Source organism: Cygnus olor, chromosome 6 (genome assembly GCF_009769625.2).
Source record: "Cygnus olor isolate bCygOlo1 chromosome 6, bCygOlo1.pri.v2, whole genome shotgun sequence".
In the NCBI taxonomy this organism is placed as follows: domain Eukaryota; kingdom Metazoa; phylum Chordata; class Aves; order Anseriformes; family Anatidae; genus Cygnus; species Cygnus olor.
In genome coordinates, this window is record NC_049174.1 from 37,842,534 (window position 1) to 37,868,805 (window position 26,272).

At 43.3% G+C, this 26,272-nt stretch overlaps 1 protein-coding gene across 2 annotated transcripts in view; it reads left to right on the top strand.

The window, feature by feature from the left end:
* The window catches only part of ACVR2A (activin A receptor type 2A), a 62,669-nt gene that overhangs the window by 23,955 nt on the left and 12,442 nt on the right, over positions 1-26,272 (top strand). Inside the window, exons 2-6 of one of the 2 annotated variants that reach the window (XM_040560800.1) lie at positions 4,522-4,527; positions 9,357-9,564; positions 11,678-11,787; positions 13,182-13,336; positions 25,879-26,022. In XM_040560800.1, coding sequence (XP_040416734.1) covers positions 11,739-11,787; positions 13,182-13,336; positions 25,879-26,022 — 348 coding nt within the window. In that variant the 5' untranslated portion in view covers positions 4,522-4,527; positions 9,357-9,564; positions 11,678-11,738. The remainder of the gene's footprint in view (positions 1-4,521; positions 4,528-9,356; positions 9,565-11,677; positions 11,788-13,181; positions 13,337-25,878; positions 26,023-26,272) is intronic. The other variant, XM_040560799.1, reaches the window with a different exon arrangement.

Genomic DNA, 26,272 nt, shown 5'->3' on the forward strand with positions numbered 1-26,272 from the left:
ATTCAGAAGCACTTTTCTGTTGGTGGCAGCATCATGGCAATTTTCATCCCTATTGGGATTTCTTTTGAGAAAACTTTCTGGAGACATTAATATTTCTTTTGCCACTCTAACAGGGCCAAACTTAGAAGCGTGTGCGTAGTTAGGTTTTTGTTTTAGGTTTTTTAGTTTTAGGTTTTAGGAACTCTGATACGTTTATTTGGTATTAACTCATATATTACTGAGTTGTGAGGATTTTTCCAGATGTCTGCTTGCCTTGCTTCACACCGAATGTCGAACAGCATTAGAAGAAGTTGGTGTGGCATCTTGTTTTGCTTTTTTCTTTAAGAAAACCACTCAACGTGAAAATGTAGACTATTTGTAAGTGCTTCTGGGCAGGTGAGGAAACTAAAAGCCACTGTCTTGGATTACTTCTGTATTGATTGGATTCTCATGCTAGATCAGCGGTGATTTATTTCAGACAGCTGTGGCAGCAGTTGTTGTAATGGCAAGAAGCGTGCCGGCTCTCCAATGTGCAGCGTGTTCATGAAGTCACTGCCACGGAGCTCAGCTGCAGAGCACCAACTTCAGGAAAGCAGTTCTAAATTGTGCCCTTCCCACCCAGTTATTGCTAAAGCTTTGCAAACAAACCCAACGTAATGGGTTGGTGGAGCTTTAGTGTTTAGTACCCTGATGTTAATAACCTAATTCTGGTCTTTGAAATACTTCCTTTTGTTCTTCTAGTTGTTAGTTACGCTTTTCTGGCTTTATTCAGTAATAATATTAAAAACTGACCAGTAGATAGGAGAAAAACCCGCTTAATGAGAATACACAGAGCTTCCCAAAAAAGGAGCAGAGAAATAGCCTAATACTGAGATACATTAGGGAACTGCTTTGTTGTTCCATTTCTCTTTTAATCTTGCTGCGGATCTCAAATACCTGAAGTTCTTGACAGTTTTTCAATCACTCACATCAGAATTTATTCTACATAAAAACCGGTATAATGATGATCTGTATTGAGATCCTGTCAGCTCGCGCTTCCTGTGGGAAAGCTCAGCTTGATCTACTCCCTTCAGAGCATGGGAAGGTGATGATGGGTGTTAGAAGTAATTAGGGTATTTAAATGGTGAGCATTGCATATGGTGAAAATGTTTACTTAATTAATACTCTGATAGCTGGGTTCTGGATTTCCCTGATTTTCTCAGGGAAGAAAATAGCTGCAGGACTAGGTGCTTCCAGCAGAGCACTTGTCTTCCCCCTTCAGTTCCCTGATCTTCTTGGTGGAAGAGCGGTGTTGGGGCCGAGCTGCAGCCCAGGTTTGTACGGCCACAGCCACCCACCTCGAGCTGGGAGCTTGCACCCCATGGCTTGGAGATGGGGTTGACTTTGGAGCTTGAAGGCTTGAGTATGTGCTAGCCACATCAGCAGTGTTCTCGTCCATACAAATCCAGGTTGCTTCAAACTATACGAAAGGAGAACCTTTACATAATCTGCACGTTCACAGTCTGATACAGTGAGAAAAATGAGGCAGCCTGAGAGGGGACAAGCAAAATCCACTCCAAGTGACAGCCAGTTTAGCTAGGGGTAGAGGGGCAGTTTTGCTGTGTTTTTTTAATATAATTTACAGCAAGTTTGGACCATAAGGGAAAAATGTAAATGGAACTTATATATATTATAGTAAAATATAAATAACATAATATGTATAATTCATATAGAGAGATGGACAGTAGAAATGAAATTAAACAACTACAGCAAAGTTCAAGGTTGCACAGTTTTTTGCTTTAGGACAAGGGTTGAGCAGTCAAAAACATTAGCATTTTATGCTGATAGGTATTTACTCAGGTGTGTAACGCTGCAGTTTGACATTTATTTAAGTTTAGTGGCTGAAGGAAGGAATTACTTCCACTCGTTTGTGCCAGTTCAGCTGTTTGGGAGGCTGTACAGCAGAGTCTGCTTTTTCTGATTCCACTACAACTAAGAAATGTATTTCAAACTGTGGTCTTGTATTATACCAGGTACCGTGAGCTACTGATGGGGTTTGGCTGTGATGCGTGCAATCCTAAAAGGCTTCTGAGGGAGTAGCAAACAGAAACAATATTGATAGGATACAAGTCTTGGGAAGAAATCACAAATAGTGATTGTGGGCAGCCTGTTTGAGGAAGATGAGCGTGGAAAGGCCTTCTGTTGTGATGAGGTGGTGAAATGAAAAGGAGGATGAGAAGAAAAATACAAGAGAAAGCAGTTATCATTGACTGTGTGAAATCAGGACTGAAGCTGAAGCTGAGTCTCCATAAATATGTTGGAGATGGAGGGATAAGGAAGGGTTTCGAGCTCTAGTGAACCACTAAGGGCTTGAATTTTTCGGTACTGGACCCTGCCTTTTCCCCACCACCCTGCTGCTTGCGTGCGTGTCCGAGGTAATGCCTCCCGTGTTTGCACAGGTGTGCAGCCTGCCTTCCCGCTGATCGGCTGCCATCTGGACACAGCTGTGCCTGTCTGGGGCTGCTGGCCTTCGTGCGCTGCTCCTCGGCTGCTGGCCGAGCCTGGCCAAAGCTCGGAAGGCTGGGAGGTCCCTGGAGCAGGCGTAAGCGAAAGAACACGGCTGATAGTGTAAAAAAAATAAAAATAATAGGGACTGGTTGTATAGGGATGTTGGTTGTAAGCACAGAAGTGAGTTGACGCGGTGTGTGATTCTGTTCTGTTTGCAGTCAAACCGTCAGTACGATTTGCTTTGGACTTGACTGATTCGGAAGGCAAAAGGTGTATTATTTTTTGTTATTAGCCTGACTTGAGCTCTTCTCTTGATGTTTTTGAGGGAGCAGAAAGGGTTCTCCTTGTGCGGCAGAGGAGACTTGTTGTGTCTTATTACGTGCACTGGTGGAAGATTGATGCTGAGCATACTCGATGGGATCCTGGAAGATGTACAAAATAAACAGTACGGGAAAAGATCGGGAGAAAACTCCATTTCAGTGGTCTTGGCTATCTTACAGTCTAATCAGATAAGGAAATTTAAAGCCAAATACCATTCCTGTGAAACTTGATTATACTTTCTCATTAAGTGAATAATAATCAGAAGTTCCCATCAGCCACGAGGCTGCAGGATTTTTACTTTAGGAAGTTGTTAATGTTTTGCAGTTCACAGCCGGGAAGTCCTTACAAAGTTTCGTAGCTCAGAGAGGGGCTCGTACAGGTGGCAGCCCGGACGAGGGGTCGCTGTGTTCGGCGGTGCCGTGCCGCTCACGGCTGGTGTCGCTGGGTCAGAGGCAGCCCGGAGCTGGGCGGCTTTGTGGGGCCAGATCCCTCCTGCAAGCTTCGGTCTGGGAGCAAGGTGCCTGCAAAGTGCTTCACTTTCCGAAGTTCAGCAGCAGCGTTGTAAGGCTCTGCGTGGAAACGGTACCACAAGCGTGTTCGCAGTGGGAAAGCATCCCTGGCTGCGTCCCGAGCTTCAGCCAGAGACACCTGTGGGTGGTAGCACCCGAACCAACAGGGTGCGGCTCAGCCCCAGGTGGTCACTGCTCTAACCTCAAGTCCAAAGTGGAGTTTTTACGTGAGGTTTTTTGTCCATTCAAACCTGTGTACAGTATGGGAAGGGACCCCTTAAAGCCAGCCCCATCCCTTCCATGTGTGGCACGTTCTTTCTTGTCACTTGGAAACCGGGGCTGAGTCCAAAGAGCTTTTCCTTTGGGGGCAGCTCCTGTGGTTATTTCCAGGGACTGCTCGTGGGTGTGTTTGAGGTCAGTGCCGAGGGGAGGAGGGTTTGTCCCTGATCTGTTTTTTTCAGCCTCTGAATCTTGTAGAGTTTAAACTTCTGAGTGCTGTGCATAGTGTCATTCTTTGGTAGAGCTTTTTAATCAGTTTATAATACCTCCTGGGTTGTATGGGGAAAGGACCGTTTGACTGGGGATGTCTGTGCCAGCTACCAGCGTGGATGAGGTGAGTCTGGTCCCAAGGCTACACTTCAAAAACCCGAACAGCTCGCAGAGTCTTTCAAGCCTTTTCTCCCCTACAGAATCGTTAGAGGGTAGATGAGAGGGCTTTTCTGTTTTGTGCCGCTCGCACCTCGCGGTGACAGGAGCGGCATGTTTGAACTTGAAAACATCAGCCTCTGTTTTGGTGTGTTCCCTTGAAGTCAAGATAAGTGCTACTTTTCACACTTCTTAACTTGAAATTTCTAGAGATTCCCAGAGGATGTCGGTCTTTGTGTCGGTGAGGCTGCAGATGCTATAGACACCAGTGGTGTCTCTTGAGCAGCCATCGCTGGCACCTCGAACGCTACCTGAAGAACAGAGGTGTTGTCTGGGCTTGGACACCGCAGCTTTTCTTCTCCGCTTCCTTACATCAAATCCTAAGTAAGGGATTTGGAAGCACAGGGCAGAAAACAGAAGTTCTCTCCAAAGTCCTGGTATGACTTCCTAATATTTTCTAACAACAGGGCTGACTGCTTGGAGGGACTGCGGGGAGGGACACATGGCAGAAGTAAGTAATTCAATAATCAGTATGTTCAGTAATAATCAGCTTTTTTTCCTTGAGCAAGAGCACAGAGAGCTTCAGGTACCTCTGTTGCACCTCCTGCAGCCACTGTTCCTTTAGGAGTAAGGGTGGAGGCCTGCCTTCAGATGGCTCTGGGGGCTCTCCCAAGTCAGCCTGGAGGTTCCTCACCTTCACTTGCATCTTTTCCTTGGGCTGTGGCTTCACCCCTAAGAGAGGCTTTCCGTTAGTTCTGCCGCCTTTCCTAAATCCCAGGTCTCTGAGAGCTGCAGCTCTTTGTTTAAATTAACCGAAAGGTTACTAGCCTCTCCGAGACACTCCGCTGGAGGAGTCGGCAGTGAGCTCGCTTCTGTGGACGCAGAGGTTCCTTCAGCACGGCTACTTACTGGGGCTTGAACATCGGAAGGTCAAGTGGCTGCTTCTGCACGGGGATCGACAAGCGAAGAGTTCCTCCTGACTGGGATGTTCAGCATGTTTAAGGTCACCTCGGCTACGGATTCCCAAACCTTAATCCTTTCCTCTGATCATATCTCAGTTCGCATTGTTGTGGTCACCTGTGGGTAGTCCTCAGCTCTGCCAAACCTTTCCTACTAGAACAATGTGTTACTCGCTATTTCCAGGCTCAGCGAAACTTCACTGTAAAACTGAAGTGTTCAGGAAAAAAACCGATCTGAAGTCTCACGGGCTTCCGTGCTGAGGTGCAGCACTTCAGGAAGCAGTGCAGAAACACCACCAGTAACTTTCTGATAACTGCAACCCAGGCTTGGGAGAACGTGGTGAAAAGGAGGAGGTTGAAGAGAAATTCTTGCCTGAAAAGATTGGGCATTTTCTCTCCAAGGCAGCGTGGCAGCAGGTCAGGTGGCCGGTTACTTTCCTGGCTTGTTTATCTTTTTCCTGATTGTTGCCCTGCTAAAGTTAATTGCTGCTGTGCATGGAGTTAATGAATGTACTTTGGCACGGCTTATAGAAGTTAGTCTGACCTGCGAGCGTTGAGAACAACGGCAATAATAGGTGTAATGCTTGTGCAAAGGAGCCACAAAATATTTTCAGGGCATCTCATCGAGCGTGAGGAGGACAGAGCAGATCGTCTGCATTGTAACTCGGTTTGCTGTGTAAGGTTGAAAATAACCTCTTTATTTTTCCTCTGAGAAACGTTGCCTTGGGTGTTATCAGAAGTACAGCGTGATAAAAACTTGCTTCCTGGTTGCGGACACATCAAAGCGGGCCCTTGGTCACGCCGTTCTGTAGTCTGGTCCCGGATGTCTGTGGGTCTAGAGGGCATTCGTGAGATGGCTGTGGAAACAACTAGAATAATGCATGCGGACAGGTACTTGACAAGGTACCTGTACAGTAACCCAAGTCATCTCAGGTTGCTGTCTCTGGCTGCATTAGGTTTTCTGCCCTTTTTTACTTTCCCCGGAACGCTGCTGCACCTCAGCTCTGTAGTGCGTCGGCCCTTCTGGCTGCCCAGTGACCGTGGTGCTGCTGGCCCTCCTGCTGAGCTCGTGGTGCACCTCCACGCCCAGACCCAGTTCGGATTCACCTCAAACATAGTCCGTAACACATAGTAAATAACCTTCCTACAATAAGTATAGGTCAACTCTTTTTTCATACACCAGGTTCTCCAGTGAGCAGTCCCGAGAAATTCCTTCTCTCTCACATGGGTATTCCTGCATATAAATCCTTACCAGCAGTGTCATTAGTGCTTACGGTAGAATCACCTGCAAGTACGGCATAATTAATGGATTTAGCCAGGTCACACAGCTGTGAGGTACAGGTGGGATTACTCTTTCCAGATTGCACTGTTGCCATTTCCATGTTGGCCTTGGGTAGGTGCACCTCAGAGAAGTACTAGGTGGAAAACAAATTTCCAGTTCTATCCACAAACCGGTGGTAATTTGTTTCAGGAATTCATACAGTCCTGCTTGAAAAAATGGAAGTCAGTCCTTCCAGTCCCTACAAAGGTGAAATTTTCCAGACTGCTCCTGTACACTCTAATAAAGTTGTTTTCTGTACCGCTGACAATTCCAGTGTATCCTCTATTAACAGCAGTTCAGAAGTTCACTGCCAAACACTGGTTCTTTTTTCTTCCTGCAGCTGGTGTGTTTGGACACAAGTGTCTAGTGGCACAGCAGCATGCGAACTGCACTGTAACGATGTTCAATATATTCTTTTAACGTACTGAAACTAAACTCTAATGTATCTGAATATTCTTTTTTTAATGTTTTTTCCTCTCACAAGCTTTCAGACTTTAAGTTCAGCCTGTAAGATCATCCTAGAGCTCCACTCATGGCTTCTTCCATTTTGAGATGCAGTAAGAGATTTCCTAAGGACCTGACAATTTCATGAGAAAACAATTTTTCAGTGCTCAGGATGGGCCCAGGAGTTTTGTTATGGGCACACTGGGCCTCAGCTGGGACACAAAGAGGTTTGCTTCTGATGTCAGCGCCAGCTGCCCTTCTCCTCCAGGAGCTGGTTCCTGCGGAGGGGCGGCAGGGCTGTTACAAGCAGACGCTTTCCTTGCGCTGTGGTCGCGGGGCTGCCTTCTTTGTGTCATTTCTCCTTCTCTTCCCTTGCTTTCACCTTGTTCCCGCTTCTCTACTTTGAAAGATAAGTCAGGAGTGCCCTAGCGTGTCCGTACATCCCTGCAGTCTGTTGCAAACGGCCACAAAGCCCCTGGAGAAGGCGCTCTGGTTAGGCACACTGGTCAGATCCCAAGTCACTAACCCAGTGCCTAAGTTGCAGGTCAGTCAGATTGAACCAATTCACAGCATTAATGAAGAAGAAAAGCTGACTGTGGAGAAGACATGGAAGAAAAATACTTGCGCAAAGTTAATTTTACTGCAGTTTCAGGATTTCATCAAATTCAGCTTGTCCGTGGTCCTTCCGAGCAAGGCTTGGCAACGGAAGAAAAGGAATGGCACGTATGAGATACATCCAGGACTTCTGCTTTATTGCACTGACAGAACCAAATTGTTCAATCTGTTGCCTCATCTGTTTCTTGCCATAGCAGGGAGTTGTAAAGGTCAGGCCGTTGCAGCACAAAGAACGTAATAGTTCGCATGCTGCATCTCGCAGTGTCACCAGCTGGCTAGCGCGCTTCTCCCGTCGAACATCCAGGCTCTGTCCCAAAAAGTGTAAGCAGCATCCTCTGCCTATTTTGGGAATGCGTCAAAGTCAGAACTTGGTGAAGGTGGAAATGTGGAACGCCTGGGAGAAAGGTGGTGCTGGGGAGAGCTGGGCACCAAGGGGTTGGGGTTGCAGCCGCTCTGTCCTGCCCGGCACTGGGAAGGGGTGAGTTTGGTGCAGCTACAGGGTGATGGCCGGGTATCCAGGTTGTTTTGAGTATGTGTGATGAGGTGAGGAGAGGGACAGGTAAATGTGCGTGGACCTGACTGACTGATACTGCTATGGAGAACATCTGGTGACATCAGATCTTCAGTGACTGCCCGTCTGGATGGTGCCAGCAGAGTAAACGTGCCTTGTCATCTTCTGGGCATCCCTCGGTTTTGAGCTCTGACTGTAGCTCCTCTGTAGCCTTCTCTCTTTTTCTGTGTTTTTTAATACATTAAATGTCAAAGCTTGGACGAAGATTAATGACACCTTCTTGGCAGTGTTTGCAAGATAAAAACAGAAATAAAAGCCAGTTGTTGTCTCAGCTAAGTGCATCGGTGCTTTCAGATACATGCAAATGTAGTATCCACTGGAAACGTCTCAAACTGTAAGCTGTCAGCTCTCTGTTACCTGGTATCTGTGAGTGCTTTTACATCCTGGCAGCCCTGTACCTTTGCAGAAACCAGGGTGGTGCTTCAGATCACCATAAAATGACGAGGTTAGCTCCACTTAGAGGTGCCTCGGTCTGTTACTGCTTTGATTTTTATGGTAGGCTGTCAGTAGGCATCATGGGATCCGTTATACTAGTAATTTAAAAGACAAACTTCAATCAGAAGTGCAGAAATGTTTATTTTTAAGAAAACTAGGATGGCAAAAAAAAAAAAAAAACACCTGCTGTCAAGACAAGTTACCGGTGTGCTAGCCCCTTCTGGGCACCGTGTGTTTCGCACAGGCTCCCCCAGCGCTTCGGCCTCCAAACCTTCCTGGCTTTTATTGCCCTTGGTGGCTGATCCTGCTGCACACAGGGCACGTGCTGTGGGACGGGAGAGGGGGAGGAAGGGTTTGGATGCTGGGTTGTGACAAAGTCCCAATGCCTGCTGCCTTGCAGCCAGTGCACTGGGTGGGACCGCCCAGCAAAAGCCAGCTCTGCCCGTGGAGGTGAGGGGCCGCTGCCTCCCACCTGCTGGTTTCACTTCCCATGGCTCGCTTGGCAAATCCTCGTGAGATAAAAGATAGCGCTCTAGCACAGTGCTCCTTGTACTTCAGGGCCTTTGGGGAAGAAGCTACATTGCAGAGGAAGGCTGGGGGAAACAATGGTGGTGGTGGAGAACTTCAGTCACCAGTCGGGGTTAGGTTCCTAAGACATACGTGCTCCGTTTTGGCATGTGTAACAACGTAAGGGGGGGAAAAAAAGCCTTTTGGTAAATTCGATTAGCTAATACTTCTTGTTTGGCTAGTATTATACCTATAGCTCTGCTGTTCAGTACGTTAAGACTTCTCTGCTGTTGCTCTTCAGGGAAAAGCATTGCCGTAACTTGTTCTTTATTTCCTCAGATCTTGATAACGTGCCCAAGTCAGCGTTTGACTTAACAGAAGATCTTTGGTTTATGTTTCAAAACTTAGTCGGAATGTGTGCGAGCTTTCAGCTCGTTTTCTTTGGGCAGGGGAAGAGGGAAGAAGCTGTATCAATACAAGTGCTGTACGATACTCATTTGACCGTTGGGGTGTGCCCCGTGCTCAGTGCTCTCTGACTGTGGTGTTCCTTTTGTTCCCCTAAGGTGCCATACTCGGCAGATCAGAAACACAAGAGTGTATCTACTACAACGCTAATTGGGAAAAAGATAAAACAAATCGCAGTGGCATTGAACCTTGTTATGGCGATAAAGATAAAAGACGACACTGTTTTGCTACGTGGAAGAATATTTCCGGATCAATTGAAATTGTGAAACAAGGCTGCTGGCTAGATGACATCAATTGTTATGACAGGTACGGAAAATTTCCTAGAAACCTTAAGTTTATTTGTAAATATAACTATTTTGCTTGTCCATAATTTGTATCACCTCTGCCAGCAGTACCTGGGACAAAAGATGAGTACAGTAGCCTATAAATAGTTGTAATCTTGTTTTGTGTGCACACAATTTTCTTGCTCATGTAAGGACCCAACTTCATCTAAGTAGTTCGAGTTGTTTACAGAGTAGCACGTGCTGCCTTCTTATATTTACTTGCTATGTACTAAAAATGGGTGTTTAATTTTTTCTTGTTGAGGTCATTAATAATAGGTTTTTTTCCTAACAACTTGTTATTGTTGAACAATGCAAATATAGTTATTGAAACCACGCTACAGATATCTGCAGTTCACTTTTCCAAAGTCTTTAGAGTAGAAAAGTCAACGCATCGTGTGGGTTCCTTACCTGAACGTGGAAGCGTTTTGTGTATTTATTGTAAAGCTCACCTCAGTGGCAGTTCTAAGAGACACTGAATATTTTAAAATTCCAGTCATTTTTGTATAACAGATGGTCAAGCAAGTACCTGTGAGCATTAACAGCAGGACTTGAGTTTTGTTAGCTATTGGCTGAATAGAGGTCGTGACTCTTTTAAGAAATAGTATTACAGCTCTAAAGAAATAGTATTAATAGTTCTTTGAAGTGCTGTACTAACCTTTATTTGTCCAAAACAGCTTTTCTTTGGAAATGGGGAGAATTAAGAGAATTAAATAAATGCATAACAGATACCACTAAAATGTATTTGGAAATTATTTTTAGCCGTATTTTGGAAAACTTTCCTGTTGTGTTTCTCAAATGTTGTATGAGTAGAAGAAATCATTATAGACATTTCTACCAAATAAAAAGTTTTCCCACAGGCTGGGATGTTTTCTCCCTTTACTGATAGTTTAAAGCTGGGTTGAATGGCGCTTCTGATTATCTGTTTCTCAGAGAAGTAGCAAAGCATTTGCAAATTTGCTTGCACAGCATAATTGAGATTCTGCTACGCTGGAAGACAAAGGGCAATTTCTAAAGAACTGTTATTTGTTACTACTAGTATCTAGGAACAGGATGGGGAAAGTACTTTGATTTTTTTACCATCTTCTTAGATGTAGCTTTGCAGAAGAAGTGGGAGTATTTACAATTTCTGAACCGATATCGTTTATGCTACATTTTGAACTTTTAGGATGGAAATTTTTCCAATTGGAAACAGAATTAGGTTCTGTACCATTATTGTCCCACTAGTCCCACATATAACATTGAACTAAAAAAAATGAGGCATTAAGTTCTCCCTTGAGCTAAGAAAATAAACTGGAAGAAGGAATAAAATGCAGGAAGGGCAGTAAGGAAATAGTTGAGCTTGTGGCTCTGAGAGTTGGCTCTGAGACCTCATTAACTTGTCATAAGAACGCCTGCTGCCCTGTTTGTCTAAAATAGCCATTAAACAAAATCTTATCTTGGGAGTGGAGAGCAGTTTAGTAAACAGGGAGTTACAGTATGCTCGACTCCAAACTGCAGCAGATAACGAACGCCAAAGAATAAATGTGTCATGGAAGTTGCAGCACACTCTAACTGTAATAGCTGCTTCGGTAAAGTAACATTATTTTTAAAGAAGAATACAGAACTTTTTTGGAAATCTTTAGTGATAGATAAATTCCTCAACGATTTCTGCAGGAAAAATCCCAAATTCTTCTTTATCTGCTGTCAAGTTGGCTCTTTCTGTGCATGACTGCTCTTTTTCTCTCCTTACTTTAGTAGTTCAGCTCATTAGTTAATACAACTCCTTACGTGCCATGAAGTCACTGTGTGGAACAAAACCTGCCCCTGACCATAATGTATGCAGGGGAAATCAAACAATTTTAACTTTCTGTTGTTGTTTTTCTTGAACTTTGTTTTGGAAATAGTAAAATGTGCTGTTTCAGTTTAAATATTAATGGTATTTCTTTGCAATATAAATTAATAAAATACTAATTTGTTTCTTCACATTAACTCTTATTAGGGTAGTATGCTATCCTGGATAATTTGCTGAAGTTCTCTTTAAATTGGAGCATATGCTTTCTCTTGAGCAAAATAGACAACATAAGATTAATAAGGTTTTTTATTATTATCTCTTATAGGAATGACTGCATAGAGAAAAAAGACAGCCCTGAAGTGTTCTTCTGTTGTTGTGAAGGCAACATGTGCAATGAACGCTTTTTCTATTTCCCAGAGATGGAGGTCACACAACGTAAGTAGGTCTTACACACTTACGAAGAAACTGCGTAACAGAATTCCAAAACACTGAATGTGGTACATATTCAGGAGCTGAGGCTTCTCAGAATGTTCTGGTCAGTTTTCCCTGCTAGGAGGCCTCTTGTTCCTTTCCTGAATGACAGAGAGCTGTGTGCATCCGTATATAGAACCTAGGAAATTACACGTTCGTTCCTTCAATTTTGAAAGCTCTCTATACTAGAAAAAGTAATTTAAATGGATAAAACGTACTTCAGCTGTTCTCTAGGGGTAAAAAGAAAGGATAATCTGAAATAATTGGACGTTTCAAGATACAGGAGTTATTGTCAAATCTTACCTTAATTGTGTAGTTAAGCTTCCGTTAAGTGTTGATAAATTATTGGGCTATAAGCAGTGTTATCTTTATATGTATGTATAAGCCTGCAAATGCTTCAATATTTCTTTAAACTAATTGGACCTTTGAGTTTCCTGCATATCAACACAGTAACCTTTAAAAGGTGCAAAAGGATTTCTTCCCAAGTTACAAAGAAAATCAGATAGCCAGACTTAGCAAATAATGGTACAAAATGATAACTAAAAGGTTTATTAGGTTATTCTTCAGTATCTTTTTCCAGTCAGGAATCTAATCTCTGTTGGAAAACTGAATAATGGTAATAACTGGAGTGAAAACACCAAAAGTCTTGTGTACCAAATAGCCAGAGGAAGTTGTGCTTGAAATTAAGTAACACTTCTGTGAGATTGAAGTAGTCTTTGTCGGCCCATGAGATACGCCTGTCAGGTTTGTCAGTGATACTGCTAACACAGTAATTGACATTCTGCATTGCTCTCATTAAACCTCGCTTGCCCCAGAGGTCTGTGGCAGCTCCTGCACAAGCCTCCTCCAAAGCAGGGTTTCTCCAGAGCCCTTCCTGAGGTCCTTACAGAAGCAGCTACTGGTAGAGAATTTTTACTTTCAGCAAATCAACAGAGCATAGAAACGTTGGCAGATTATTCTGGCCTGTGCTACTTACTAATGACATCGTACTATTTACGTTCTAAAGATTAAACCTCTGTATTGATCCTTTTTTCATTCATTAGGTGGTGGCATTCTGGCAATCCTTCTACAATACAAGCACGTCTCATCCACATTAGATAGAGCGAGGATAGAAGCACAAGAAAGATGTGCTGATACAGACATCTGAGTTACCCCCATACTTTCAAAAATGTTATCTTTTAAATATGTATCTGTTTATTAGAGTATGCTGCTTAATCAAGTATTTCTAGCCTGTTGTGCTGATTGCAAGGGTTTTTAGTAATTCAGGATGACAGATGTTTCCAGAACTGGATCGGTTTTGTTTCTTAGAAGTTATGTCTTATGTTTTGTTTCATAAAAGGTATTTTTTCTTCTTTCAGCAACTTCCAACCCAGTTACACCGAAGCCGCCTCTGTTCAATACCTTGCTATATTCATTGGTGCCTATAATGGGAATTGCAGTGATCGTGCTCTTTTCGTTTTGGATGTACAGACATCACAAGCTAGCATATCCTCCTGTGCTTGTTCCAACCCAAGTAAGTTGCTGCTCTGTGATTTCATTTTTCTGAATGGTACAACCATGCCTGAGGCAGAGAGGGGAGAAGGCAGCATGCATTTGTCGAGTGGCCGAAGTCTTCTGTTACCTTCCTGCTTTAAAGGTGCTAGTGCTTGCTATCAGCAAAAGCAGAAAACGAAGCTTTTACATTAACAGCCTTACGTCCTTAATTAGTTGACCATTGTTGAATATGTGAGGAGCTACTAAATATTTGTACACATCTGTGGATTTTTTGGGGGGTGGGAGGGAGGGGGACACCAAAACCAGCAAACATCAGGTGGCAAAAGCGTCCTGCTCCCTGGGCACGAGGTGTGTACAGCTGCTCTCACGTACAGAGCCTGAGCTTTGCCTAATGCTTAGCCTAGGACAGAAATGAAGGAGAGAGGCTAATTCATAATGGCAGTTTGCAGTGGATAGGAAATAGCAACTAGGAAAAGCACAGCTGTGTTTGAAAAAAGCAAACAAACACAGAACTGAACTCCAGGTATCAGCTAAAGGGAATGTATAGAAAATCTTCAATTGAAACAGTCCCGGGGCTGAGCTCACCTTGTGGCTCACTCTTGTTCCTGTCATCTGTTTTGTCTTACTTGTCTGTGCATTTTCTGTTTTGTCTTAAAATGTGTTTCAGTTCTACCGGTGTTTCTGTTCTGCCTGGGAACTACCTTGAGATTGTTGTCTTGAAATTTAAAATGTAAACTGGCTGGGTGGCATCAAAACAACCTTCTCTGGCTGCGAATGCACAGTGCCTGCTGCCGTCAGGCTCCAGCTGATCCTGTAGAAGTAACTCATATTAGAATTCCTTTTCTTGTATTCAGTTGTGGCTAGAGATTCGATTGAGATTAGGAGGTTGTTTGTGAAGAGTTAAGACAACAAAATCCTCAGAACTGAAGTAGGAAAGATGAACAAAGTGCAGGAGTGGAAATGGAGAGAGAAACGACTTGCCCAGCGTCCCACAACACCGGGCTTTTTGGAGTCAGGTTTGAACTTGAGCTCTGGTCGGTGCAGTGACCACTCAGCTGGAATACATCCCCCATTGGACAGTGACGATGCTGCTCAGGATTAAAGAAAACTCTAATACTCGCTGATTTTGGTAGCATTGCATTTAAAAGGGGTTACGTGTGTTAGACCTGTGCTGTCAGCTGCTCTGACGTTTTCAGTGTTAGTGCTTGACTTCAGGGTGCTCGAGGAAGCATTCGTTATTAGCTGTGGTTGATACGTAAAATGGGTTTGGTTTCAGTTTCGTAGTAAGAGGTAAGAAAATCTGGGGGGAGGCAGTGGACATAACTGCTGGACAAATGAAAAGAAGGTAGTTCAGAGGAAAAAAAAGTGTATTTTCTGTCCTTGCAGAAAGTGTTGCAGATGCACCAGCTTCATGTAGATCCATTAGCATAACTCCTGCATCCATGTCAGCTTTTCTGTCTTTGGGGCTTTGTGTCATCCTAGCAGTCCTCACTGTAAGCTTAAATTCATAATTGCTAGTTGTGCGCATAATTTTAGTGGGTATTTCCTCTTCTAGACTTAAAGAAATTGAAGAAAGCAAGCATTGGATCAAGTGACTGAAAAGCAAATGTTACAATACTTGCTGTATGTCAAAACTTCAGTTCTGGTTTTCAATCTTCTTTTCATTGTAGCTCTTTTCTTGCATGGTTTGTGTTCAGTGCAGGAGTGGACACGTCATAAATTTTTAATAAATAGGGTAATAACCTGTTTGTTAATGCCTAGATTGTATCTGTTGGGATAAGTATATGTTGGTGCATGAGCTAGTTATGGTGTAATAACATTTTCTTATCTTGTGGTGAATAGGCATTAAGGCTTGATGTGGAAAGTCAGGAAAAGCTACTTCTGCCTGAAAAACTAAATGAAATTATTATGGAAATGGGACGTATAAATATTCTCCCATATGCAGCAGAGCAGTGTTTCCCACTTAAAATTTGATTACAGCTGATTTCAATGGGAGGCAGGGGAAGCAGGAAGAGAGGGAAGAGTATTAGTAATTTTATAACCATGAAATAAATATTTAAATATTTTAATATATTAAATATTAGGGCCTGAGTAGAGTCTGTAGGCAAATGGATTCTTTGAAGTCTTGCTGTAGTGATTGATAGAATGGATTAATCAGATGTGGATCAATATTCACTAGAATGCACTGATTTCTGTATGAGATAATAAAAGGTTATGTCATTTTACTCACCTTGTTCCTGGAAGGTGATGGGAGTGCTGAGGTGCAGTGTCCTGGCAGTAATTTTTCTTTCAGCAGAAATTAAAACAGATGAGAAATGGGCAAAAGATAAAAATGAGGAAACCCTGAAGAATAAGAAATTTTGGAATAATTAGAAGAAGAAAGATGGAGTAAATAAAAACTTAATCTTTTAAGTCATGATATAGGGAAAGAAATGGGAAGATACATAAAAATAAAATGCTAGAAATGTTTGAAATGAAAGATAAAGGACAAACATCTGAGAAAATGCACACAACTTCATGTTTTTTGAAAGGAAAACTTGGACGGTATGTGTATATAGCAGGCAGTTCCTGCACAAGCTGAGCGTACTTCACAGCTATATGGATTCCCATAATTTTGTATCCCCTCGGAAGGCACAGATAATCAGTCTAATCTCACACAGTAGAAGTCGTTTGAATATTTGGGTTAAGTTTGGAAAGCAGCAGCAATTCTTGCTTAATCCGTGCATGTTCCATCCCTGTTTTCTTTCAGGTGCTGGGTGGAGAGGTCGGGGCTTGGTAGCACCTTGATGCTGCACCCCGGTACCCGAGCACCCCTCCAGCCCACATCCTTGCCGGTAGTTTCTGCCTTGCCTCCTGCTCGAGCCCAGTTAAAGCTGACTGTCAGGTTTTGCAAACATCTAGCACTTTTCAGATTGTTCAGTGAGTTATTAGCAAGTGTAGGTTCTCTAAATATGTGTGTGTTTATGTGAAACAGTTTGACGGAACTATTTAATCCTCTTAGTTAGGTTTGATTGTATCACGCGGCAGCCATATATTCCGTATGTCTGGTCAAATCTGCCAGAATAATGGCTTAGCATTTTAAATATCTGTGTATATTTTTATTTAGAGTTACTCGTGCTCACTTAATTTTCACTTATGAGCACTGAGTATGCAGAAGATAAGACACTACAGTCTTTGTGGACAAAGGCTTCCACTCTCAAAATTAGGTGCACTTAGGTTTCCCCGCAGCACCCTACAGACATTCCTGGTAGAAGTAAGGCTGTGGATGGCAGGGAGCTGATCTGCTGTGCTCATTTCTTTTTTACATCTCTTGAGCTTGGGCCAGGGTTGTCAGTCAATGCTAATTGCTCCTGTAGTGTTACCACTCTGCCATCTGATAGATAGGACCATAACCTATTTTATAGCATAACTGACACAAGTAACACTTTGGGTTTTTTTAATCAGTTCGCAGAGCTGTGGCTCCCAACACTTTGCATCCGTAGTGTGCAAAGACAAATTAACCTCTTGTACTTTTTGTGAAGTGCCCGAGTTATGAATATCTTACTGGATCGCAGAGTTGCTTTTTTTGTTTTGTGGTGTTTTTAAAATAAGAGTCATCTGTTGAGAGGGTTGAAAAAAGCTTTGCAGATTCACATAATGTCAGTTCTCTTAACCTATTTTTGTACTTTCTTCTGAAACGTTTGAAATGACTTGGGTCAAAGATTGTTCATGTGTTTAATCACTAAGCACAAGAAGGCCCTGATCCAGGCCTGTTTGGGGTTACCAGGAATTTAAAGGCTCCTAATGGACAGATCTATTTAAACATCTCTTTAAACTGCTGCTATGTGCTAAACAGTAGCATAAAAGCTTCTTGCTTCCATATGCATCCGTAAAAGCAAGCTTGGTTCCTAGGAACTACCATTTCTTCCTCTTCTCCTCAGGGAGGAGGATCACATAGGACTACGTCTCGTGGTTTTAGCCCATATATCACTTCCTGTAGCTTTTCACCCACTACTCCCTATACTCAGCACTGTAATCCTGTGTGGTTTTTTTCCTTCGTATGGTGACTTCATTGGTCCTGCTGATGGAGGGCATGTTGACTGTTCAGTCATGTGCTAGATAAACCAGGAATTAGTCTTAACTGAAGCACATACATCAGACACAGAGAGATCATACCCCTGGTCTCAAAACTTTAAGTATCTAAAAGACGCTCCGTGCAGTTACGGTTGATGGATGGTGGTTCCCATCACCACCAGACCATGATACTCTTTCTTCGGCTCAACTCCTCCTGAGAACACCTAAATACAAATAGCCCTTTGTAGCCACATCATGACTGCGATATTTCAGTTTCAGCTGTAAGAAGTCAGAATTGAAAGCAGTTTCACATACCATGGGATGAATAGCAATGAAGGAGAAAAATCTGTAGCAGTGGCAGAGGCAAGACGTTCTGAACTGCCCGTAGTGCAACTGCACGGGTACCAGTGGAAAAATAAATTCTGTGCTGGAAACTAATAGGGAGGGAACATATGTACCTAAACATGCATTGCTCTTGGTGGCAGTTTTTGACTTCAGACATCTGGTGTAGGCCACTAAGCCTGTGCCAAGGTTTTTGGTAAGTGTGTATGTAACTTGAATGATCTGTTTTCAAAAAAATCATGAAAGTAGTTACCAATGGATAATTTTTTGTGGCTAGAGATTGGAAGTAGGAAGAATTATTTTTTTATTTATTTTTTATCAGTGAAAACTGAGTTAGGGCTTGTGGCCAGCTCAGGAGTTAAGGTTGGGTATGTATCAGTGGTTAATGAATCATTAACATACAATGAGTGGCAATGTTCATATTAAAAAGGAAAAACTGAATGAGCTCTAAATTTGGACTGCTGGAAGTGTGCATGACTTCACGTTCTGTAATGATGCATTTGTATCCTCAGGACTAATAAGAATTTCTCCTAGCATCGATTCCAGTCAGCAGCTGGAATGACACAGGGGAAAGAGCTGGTGCCATCCTTGGGTCCTGGTGCTGTGGTGCCCAGCTCTGGTATGGTTCTTCAGAGGCCATGGTCTTTGTGCTAGGAACAGCCACGGAGGGCTGGAGTGCTGATTTCTGCGGGTGTGCGGCCACGTACTTGAGCTTCAGGAGCTTTTTAACCATTTTCCTTGAAGTCCAGTTTGCGTATCCTCAGATATGCTCTCCTGAATGTTTGAGGCTGACATCTTTCAGGTAATCTTTTACATCACTAGTAGGAGATTTACCCTTCACAAGGTGTACAAAAATAATGCATTTTACTTTGCATTCTCTGAAGAGATCAAGGGGCTGTGAATGAATATGCAGGTATCATGTTTTAGGCACTGGTTAGGAACAAGCGAATGAATCGGTGCAATACCTTTGAAATACAATAATTTTGAGCACCATGTTTATGAAGATCTGTGATACACTTAAAGTTCAGAATGGGTTTTCTGGATAGCTCAGATTTTGGAAGAGATCACACTGACAGTATTTTTTGTCCTAGGTGGTTACAAATTTTGCAGCCATTTCCCTAACCCCAGATAAAACTTTTAGAAGTAGTTTTCAGGCTGTATAAACAGTAAGTTAGTGTGTTTACATATGTTTGTGTTAGATGATGGCTATTTTGTTGGAATTACTCCCAACTTTTTTATAAAAGAGTTGTGTTGATCCCTGAAGTATATTTGCTTTCCTTAATAGCCAGACACTGCTTAAACTGTTGATACTTGGATTTCTAATGAAAAGCCTGGGATGGCGGTTTGTAGCCTGAAAGAAAGGGCAGTGATCTTAAAATTAGAAGGTCTATGATATGCATACATCTCTTTTTGAAAATTATCGTGTGTGCCTGGTGTATTAGCGCTGGGGGGGAGCTGATCCCCTTGAGATCAGTGAGGGGACTGGAGCAGGACCCCAGCTTCTCAGAGTTTCCGATTTGTAGTTTCCCATTATCACAGGAACAAGAAGTCTGTATTTTTTAATTTTTTTTACTTGTTTTTAAGGAATTTACTGAATTCTTAGTAAACAGAGAATATTAATAGCGAACAGACCTGCAGAATTATTCTAATTTATTTTTTACAGCCCTAGGAACGAAGTTTTCTGAACAGTTGTTCCAGTGGTTTTAAGTTCCTCCAACAGTTCTTGTTTGTTCTGCTGCTGCTTCAGTAGCTCTGGGCACGCAGAGATGTACCTATCGCCCTGCTCAGCAGCCATTCCCTGCCAGGCTCCCAGGTTGAGCAACACTCCTGTTTTCCTTGGCTGCTCTTCCGGGCAAAGGAACACGGGAGGCTTGCAGGAGGAACTTCTGTGCTCGTGCGCTGTGGAGTTTGTGCTGCTGTGTCTTCCTTCTGGGGGGGGTTAAAGTACTCACAGCATGGCTGTCATTGTCCTGGAACCACCAGGTCACAGAATGGAAATCAGCCCAAGGTTTGGGGTTTTCTGTGACTTCTGTTTCCCCTTCCAAAGACACTTGCAGGCTGGATGAGCTCTGCCAAAATCTGCCCCAGAGTCTCGGGCTGGGCACTGGCCCCATCCCGGTGGCCCTGGCCGCCAGGGAGTCTGCTCAGTGCTCCGACAGCAAGCTGTAAATCCGACTGCAACCAGCCTAGCCTTCAAGAACTACTTCAGCCCTCCTATTATTAATTATTCAGATAATGCTAAATGTGTGCTAGACGGTTCTCAAGCGCAGAGAAAAGGCTGCTGGCTCTGCACTGTCGAATCCTAAGAACGTAAAGACAAAGGGTGAGGAAAGGGATGATTGCCATTATGTGGCAGCTGAACGCTTCAAGCGCCTGAATTTCCTGCTGTTGCACCAACTATCTGATCGAATTATAAAAGACAATGGCTGAGGCAGAAGTACAGGAGAAGCAGTGCAGGTGTCTGAGCTGCTCTGCTTTGAAGCAGCACGAACAGGCTCGTCTCGTAGAAATGTGTTTTAAGTTTCAGTAGTTGTGCTCTGGGACTCATTCGGGTAATAGATCTCACTCGACAGTCTGTAAATTCGTGATTTGGGTGAAATAGTCTTAAATACTGTAATCGTATATATGCTGGATATAGTGTGTAAGTTCACTTGTTCTAGTTACAGCTCAAGCATGCCACATTTATCGATGAAATTGAGCACTGAAGATCCAATACATGAAGACCTGTTTGTTTGTGATGTTTAGTTGTAACTCAGACACTTAAAAGTTTTCATTTTCCACAGCTAGTTACTAAATACAGTATAGTCTTAACTTAAAAAATACAACGCTGCCCTCTGCTGTACAGTGGTGAGCATAACGAGATGCCTTTGCACAACTTGTGTACGTATACCATTCTGCATGTGTTTGTATACTGCTTTGTACTAATGTGACTGTTTAGGCACCTATAATGGACGAGTCAATTTTTAATTATCAATGATCAATTCAGCTAATGGTCTGTATTAAAATCTTTATTTTTGCCTATTTTTCTTTGCTAACATATCAATGACTTTTTTTATTTATTTTAAATGATCTGTTATTAGCACAGAAAGTATTGCTATCCCCATGACTATTTTTGTTGTTGATTCGCAAGCAATTTATTTGGTCTCTTTTCTTATAAGCTGTTTTTTCATCCCATTCTTGATCTAAAAAGTAATTTCTTTTGCCTGTGTTTTTTCCCCTCTCTACAAGCACGCCTTTCATATAATGATTGAGGTAAGACGCATTGATGTTTGTTCATGGTTATGGAACTTTCTGTGGACTTGTAAGAAGTTGTTTTGGTATGAATTCCATTCTTCCAATAATGTGGACCAGAAATTTGTCAGCATGCGGGGTTTAAAAATGCAGCTGTAGTCTTTTCTTAAAGTTGACTACAATTTCTCAGGCTGTGGAGTTGCGTCTGCAGGGATTGATGAAGAAATCCACCAGGCATCGCTGGTTTGTGGTTCTTTAGCTACAAACGAGCTCAGAGCAGCCTGTGTCACTCCCACCCTCGTGCTGCATCGCATGAGCAGGGGCAGGGGCCCTGCTGGCACAGCACTTGCTGGGGTCTCAGTGTGGGGCCGTGGGAGCAGTGCAGGGAGCAGGGGCAGGCCCTCCCCTGTAGGTGATGGCCCCGAAGGCAGCAGTGTGTCCTGCCCGGGTCCCTCCTGTCTGAGAAACACTCCCTGGAGAGAAAGGCTCTTCTACCTCTTAAGTCTCTACCGTGACCTTCTCACTGGCCAGGAGTGGTTTCTACTTCTGTAAGATTACTGCTTCTTCACGTGAAACTACAAGTAACTGAGAACTGTTCATTCAGAAACTGTGGTCATTGCTGGTAGGCTTTTTACATAAATACTGAAAAAGTCGAGATTTGAGTTGCAGTATGAATGCTCAGGTTTTTGTTGTCTCTATGTTGCCCATGTTGGTTTCTAATTAATAGCTGGGATGCTTTGTAACTGTAATTTAGAAGACAATAGAATGATGCTATGTCAGTATTCAGAGTATCCTGTACCTGTAAATAGTTGTCAGAGGGCTTTCTATTTCCATTGCTGTCTTGCTTCAAGTGACTTAATTTCTGTTAGGGAAGAAGCATTCTGACTACAAGCAACTACCTTGTTTTATATTAATTAGGGGAGTATGTAATGTATGTACTGTGAAATACAGGGGAATTTGTGGGGCAAATGAGAGAAGAATTGTCACCATCCAGAGAAAAAAGGAATTAAAGGTTGAAAGTTGGATACGTGTCATAGAGTCAATTTTAGACTAGGTTACAGAATTTACGAATTCTGACTCCTTTTATTCTTGTCTCAACTTCACCCATCATCTGATTGAAAATGAACCAAGCCCAAACTTGGAAGCGAGGAGCATGATCTTTAAAGGGGACCTCGTTGACCGTATTCACTGTATAAACTGTAGTATAAATGTAACCAAGGGGAAACAAAGCAAAATCTAACAAAGAGAACTTGCATGGGCTCTGGAAGTTTTAAGGACTTGCTTATATTTTGGAGTCAGGAAAAAGAAACGTGTCTGTGTACAACCCCATTTGGATAATCAGTCCCGTTATATGGGATAAATCATCTGATTCAATTGCCGTATGAGAGAAATGGCTGGAGAAGAACTCCGGTGTTGACGGCCTGTGTTGGGGCAGTCTCTAGACACCCTGTCCCGTTTGGCACATCCTTAATGGAAGCGTGGTTTCACAGTTAAGCTTCTCTCTGAGCTTGACAACCATTCTTGAGTCACAGAGGGAAACCTGTTAAGATACCATTCTTAAACTTTAATCATTATTTTTTCCTTTGTTTAAAAAAAAATCTGGCACGTGATCTACAGCTGCCTGCAACTCCCACCTATAAAAATCAGAACCAAAAAGTTTGACCTTTGAATGCCGTACAGTGTGGCACAGCACAGCGAGGTGTGCATGATTTTGAGATCGCCATGTGACCTGAATTTATGGTTTTAATGGCCAGAGGCTTTGAGCTACAGGAAGAAGAAAGCGTAGCGGCCTGTTCTGCATCCTGAGGCTGTTTTTATCTGGCAGAGGGTTGCTGCAGTGGTGCTCACCATGCCGCTTGCCTATGGTGAACGGAGACCTCGCCACTCTAGAAGAGAGTCCTGCTTCCCTCTGCCTTCCAGAGCTTTTTCTATTAACGTGGACCTTGTTGCAAGCAGATGCAATTTGCTAAACTATTAGAAAAATAATGTGATTAGAAGGGGGGAAAAAAGGCTTTCTGACAACATAGCATCTTGCCTTGAGTTGCCGTGCAGCAAGCAGAGTCAGTCCGAGGGAGGAAGGGCCAGGGAAGGCTGGGCAGCGGGAGGGAGGCTGCGTCCTCGCATTCGGACAGCTGGGGCAGGCTGTTGGGCTGATACAGCCCCATTATACCTCAGCTCACATTATATCATCTGCCTTGGCGCCACAGAGATGGTTTTCAAAAGCCATGCAAAAGTAATTACGCCTGTGGCACAGTAAATATTTCTGCTTAGAAGTAGAGCAGGTTGAAAATACTGTCAAGGAATGGCTCTGCATAAATCAGGATCGGTAATTTTAGAGCAAATGGCTGTTGGTTTTAGCAAAATTGTTTAGGAAAAAAATAGAAAAAAGTGTAAAACTTTATTTACATTAACAGAAGACAATTATACTTTCCATTTTAAATCAGGATTTGTTTTGATCTCTGTGTGTGGGTGTGTTAACTTCTTCATTCCAAGCAGGAAGTTCTGACTTCACAGAAATGTTTCAACACCCAAAGAAACACACAGGGAACCGCAGGAGGTTGCTGTGTAATGCAGCGGGGAAATATTTTGAAATGCCAGGATTTTCTAGGAAAAGCAAGATTCAGGTGTATGAAAAGTATCCCTTTGGTCTAATGTGAGAGTTAGTTAGCAGCACTGTTTTTTTTGGCTGGTTTTTACTCAGGAGTGATGCCTTCTCTCGTGGCAGATGCTGTCATTCAGCTGTTTTCATCAGATCTCTGAGAAGTGTCAGTGGTCTTTTGCTTGATGGTCAAGGAAAAAAAATGACATAGTATCTTTCAAAATACTGGTAGGTTTTTTGGACAGGGGGTAGAGAAAGGACGGGGTTGTTCAGCCACTAGAGCGAGGTGAGGTTTGGGTTTCCTTCCCACAGATCGCTCTCTTACTGCAGGCAAGTCCCTGTGTTCAGAACTTCAACAAGTCGCCTGACTGCCTGATGCTCAATCCCCAGCTACACAGTGCTCAGGGTTCTTAAAAACACCAGGCTTTTACTACTTAAGATAGTCTTGTGAGTAAATTTGGGCATCGTGTTTCTAGTTTTGCATGGGTTTTTTTGCCATTTCTGTAACTATGGCAATTTGAGGACAGAGATCGCCCTGCTGCCTGAAATACTCACAGAGGGCTTGGGCACGGAATGACAGGCGGCATGGGAGTGAGAAGTGAAAAGTATCGGCGGTTCTGAGAACAAGAATCTGATCCTGTGTTAGAAGCAACTTTTAGTTCTCAAACTTCATTTTCTTTCATTGTTTATCCACTTTGAACCCAGCAATGTTGCTGTAACAGCTTTATTTAAACATCTCACCTGTGTTCACAGAAGAGTCCCATATTTTTTTGAGGATAGTGTTGCAATGCCTCTAATTAAAGTTGTATTTCTACAGGTATTAATTTCTGTGGAGTTAGATTACAGTTTCTTTGAATTGATACAAATCTCTTTATCTGTGAAGCTGGTTCTTTTTGAAGGCTATATGTATTTTTAATAAGAAACAGAGAATGGGTATTTGTTCCTGTGTTTAAAGTGCTCAGAGCCTGTAGTGGCTGCAGCAGCACTTGTCTCCATTCTCCCACCAGCAGCGAAGTGTGCTTACAACCACGGCTGTTCAGCAAATGTCTTTAACGTGCACAAGATCTTTATGGCACTAGCTGAAGTGCTCAGACACCTAACTATTGAGTGCTCGCTGGTTGCGTTCAAGCAACTACTCCAGGGTTTTCCATTCCCTCTCTTTAAAACAGCATTACAGCTGTGACTGGCTGGGGGACAAAACAAAACAAAGCAGAAAAGGCAAGCGTATGTTTTGGTGGATTTGAACAGTACACTTTGGTTTTTTTCATCGTGTTCTGCAGGGTGGGTATCACTTAAAACCAATACCAGTCTATCAGTTGTAGGTTCTTGCCTTCATGTGTAAGATAAGACCTGCGGCCCAATTTCGCCATCCCCACAGTTGAAAATCTACTTGTTATATTCAGGTGGCGTGTACGACACAGAATATGTAAGCGATACAAAATGTAAAATACAAGATAGCCCATGGTGTCACTTCTTTTTTCTGCCAGAAAGGGAAGTTGTTCAAAACCACGTTAACATCTGTGGTCATGGGGATAACTGTGTGGGAGCTCCGTCTCGCGCAGTTGTGCTTCCCAGCTGGTCGCGTTGTACTTGAAAAGCCAGTGCTGGGCTTTTTATTTTCCTAGCCGACCAGTGAAGTGCAAGCACTGGGGGATAATGAAGAGCAGGACATGCTCCGAAGCTCCACTGCGGCCCAGTGCTTGTACTGTTGGCCAGGAGGGCCGGATCGCGCACGGCACGACCTGCCTGCGCGGCGCCTCACGGCCTCCTGCCTGTGGTGCAGCTCCTGGCCCGGCTCACGGGCATGTGAGGGAGCTTGGTGCAGCTCTATGTGGCTCCCCGAGCCACCCGGCTCGACCAGGGGTCTTCTGCATCCCGCTGGGGCACTGATGAGCATGGGTGTCAGGGCGGGAGCGTGCTTCATGGCCGGGCTGTTCGCCCATGGCCTACATGGGCACATCACGTATGTGTGAAACGAACAAAAACCCCCTCGGTATCGAAGGTGCTCAGTTTAATTCTGTCATTTTGAAAAGCAACAAGTAATGCTTGATCATCTCTATCCCTTATTTTGTGCTGTGCTTTTATACTGGTTAGATTTTTACTGTAACTGTTGTCATGCTGTCGCTTGCACATAATTCTGAGCATGTTTCACAATCTTTTTTTCCTTCCTGTGGACGAGGGTTGCTGTTTTGTTTCTGGTTTGTTTGGGGGAATTGGTTGCGAGAGGGTGGGTACACGATGCCAAGTCTCGGTTTACGAGACTTTATTTCTAGTGCTGTCATCATAGATCACGCGCATGATGGCTGAGTTAACTAATGGTGTTAACCTGCTTTCAGGATCCCGGCCCACCACCGCCGTCACCACTGATGGGTTTGAAGCCATTGCAGTTGCTAGAGATCAAAGCTAGGGGAAGGTTTGGCTGCGTGTGGAAAGCTCAGCTCCTGAACGAATACGTTGCAGTCAAAATATTCCCCATTCAGGTAGGCACAAGTTCTGAAGTGTCCTGTGTTGTTTAAAGTACTGCAATGTAAACCATGTCTTCCAGTCACAGTAAGAGGCTTTTATTTTAGAGAATTTTTACTATATATACTACAAACCTAGATATCCCACACAAATTCTCAAATATAGGAAGTATCTTCAGCCAGAGAATGTGCAGGTAGGGTTTTTATCTTAACGAAGCAAACGTATCGTTGAAACATACCTAAGACAGCATATGTTTCTAATCATAAA